Here is a 2,137-nt window from a genome sequence, read left to right on the forward strand (position 1 = left end):
AACTACAGTGCTGCTTTAGCCACACTGCGAAACACCGATTGAACTTTGTCTTGAGACAGTAAGTAGGCTGAAACCTACAAAGTTCAAATGAAAGATATTGAGGACCATCAAGTTGCTCGTAAGTTATCTCCATAAGAACTGAAAGTATGGAAAGGACCTATATTCTATATTGCACACCTGGCTGTTGTCAACCCTCGTTTGAATTCAACTCCTGTATGAATCGTCTTCAATTCTAGTCAAAGCTATTGTGGAGTGTCGCTGAATTCCTGCCTGGCCAAGGGTCCGGATGCTTACATCAATAACTTGATTGGAATCCTACTACGATGGAGAGAGGAGTATGTAGCCTTTGTTGGAGACTTTAAGAAGATGTTCAATTCTGTCCACCTAAAGTCCTTGGAGCAACATTGTCATCGGTTTCTTTGGCGAGACATGGACACTGAACGTGAACCAGACGTTTATGTGATGGAACGAGTGAACATGGGTGATTCACCAGTGCCGGCTATTAGCACAGAAGCGGTTTATAAGACTGCTAATTTATTTCAGGAAGAAAGCCCAGAGGCTGCTGTGATGCTGAAGAAGTCCAGCTACGTAGATGACCTAATTGATTCCCGTTCCAAGAAACAGGAATCAAATGTTCCTCTGAAACTTGCTCACAAAGCAGCAAATATGCTTGCCAAAGGAGGCTTCACAGTCAAGTGCTGGCAGTTTAGTGGCGAAGAGAAAACTCGTTCTGGTAAAGAACTGCAACAGACTGTGGCGCAGGAGAAAAATTCGAGCAATTTTGAGCATCCGTTGCTGAAGGGAAATGATGCAAGCCTTCGCATCCTTGGTGTCGGATGGAAACCAAAGGAAGATGTCATCGTTTTTGACATTACCCTCAATTTCAGTCAAAAGAAACACAGAGTACGCATCGGTCCCAACTTGATGCTCAATGATCTGCCTGAAGCTTTACCGGATATACTAACCAAACGAATTGTCCTTCAACAGGTGATGAAAATTTATGACCCTCTTGGTTTGATCTGTCCTTTCACCCTCATCGGAAAAAGTTATCTGCGAGAAACATGGTCCCGCAACCTGGGATGGGACAACCAACTCCCTCCTGATCTTCGTACCAAATGGGTAAAGTTTTTTGTTTCCCTGTTCGAGTTGGAAAAGTTGAATTTTCAACGGTGCCTTCGACCGCCCGAAGCCGTGGGCAACCCTTGGCTTGTTATACTCAGTGATGACAGCAACATCGCCTATGGGTTCGTAGCATACATCCATTGGGTGTTAGTCAACGGTAACGTTTGGTGTCGGTTGATAATGGCAAAGTGTCATCTTGCCCCCGTAAACAAGCTTTCAACACCTCAGATGGAACTGAACGCTGCGGTACTATCAAAGAGAGGGAGAAAGATTATCGAAAGAGAAATGCGGTTCCAGTTCGAGCAAGTCTTGCAGATTGTTGACTCCGAGACTTGCCTTAACATGATCAATAAGACAAGCACAAGATTCAAAGTTTATGAGGGTGTCAGATTAGGAGAAATACAAGCTGCTACGGATGGTGACATGGGTTGCTGGGCGTGAATATCGGGCAAGGATAACACAGCAGACAGAAATTAATGAAGAATCAAAATGGTGGAACGGTCCCACAATACTTTATCAACCTATAGAAGAATGGGGTCTGAAGTTTGGTTCTCAGAAGGAAGAGTGCCTCCCTGGAGAGAAGATGATTCACAGTGCATCAACCGCGGTTGCCAACCCTCCTCTGCTCAACTATGAAAGATTCAGCCACATCAATCGAGCTATATGGGTCATTGCGATGTCAGTATCAGTGCAACTATTGAGAGATGCAGAGAATTTAATTGTAAAAGATGTGCAGAAGACATTGCAAAAAGAGTTAGTTAAAACAGATCACAAGGGGAGGAAAGGAGGACGTTATGCCACACTCAGTCCTGTCTACAGTGAAAGCGGATAATGCCTAATAGGAGAATGTCTGAAACAATGCAACCCCATGACTCTGGATTCATCTCCACAGAAGTTATTACCCTCTTCACATCGGGTCACTCGTCTTTTGATGCAAAGAGCACACCAGCAGGGACATCGTGGACGCGATGCCACTCTCGCAAAAGTTCGTGAGAAGTATTGGGTCCCCCAAGGT

General features: G+C 44.7%; 1 protein-coding gene across 1 annotated transcript; it reads left to right on the top strand.

Moving 5' to 3' along the window:
* Positions 1-429: 429 nt before the first annotated feature.
* On the top strand, positions 430-1,563 carry LOC114536364. The gene has a single exon (XM_028557727.1). The coding sequence runs from the start codon at positions 430-432 to the stop codon at positions 1,561-1,563; it is 1,134 nt and encodes a 377-aa protein (XP_028413528.1).
* Positions 1,564-2,137: the final 574 nt, after the last annotated feature.

Source organism: Dendronephthya gigantea, unplaced genomic scaffold (genome assembly GCF_004324835.1).
Source record: "Dendronephthya gigantea isolate DGI-Jeju-01 unplaced genomic scaffold, DenGig_1.0 000134F, whole genome shotgun sequence".
Classification (NCBI taxonomy): Eukaryota; Metazoa; Cnidaria; class Anthozoa; order Malacalcyonacea; family Nephtheidae; genus Dendronephthya; species Dendronephthya gigantea.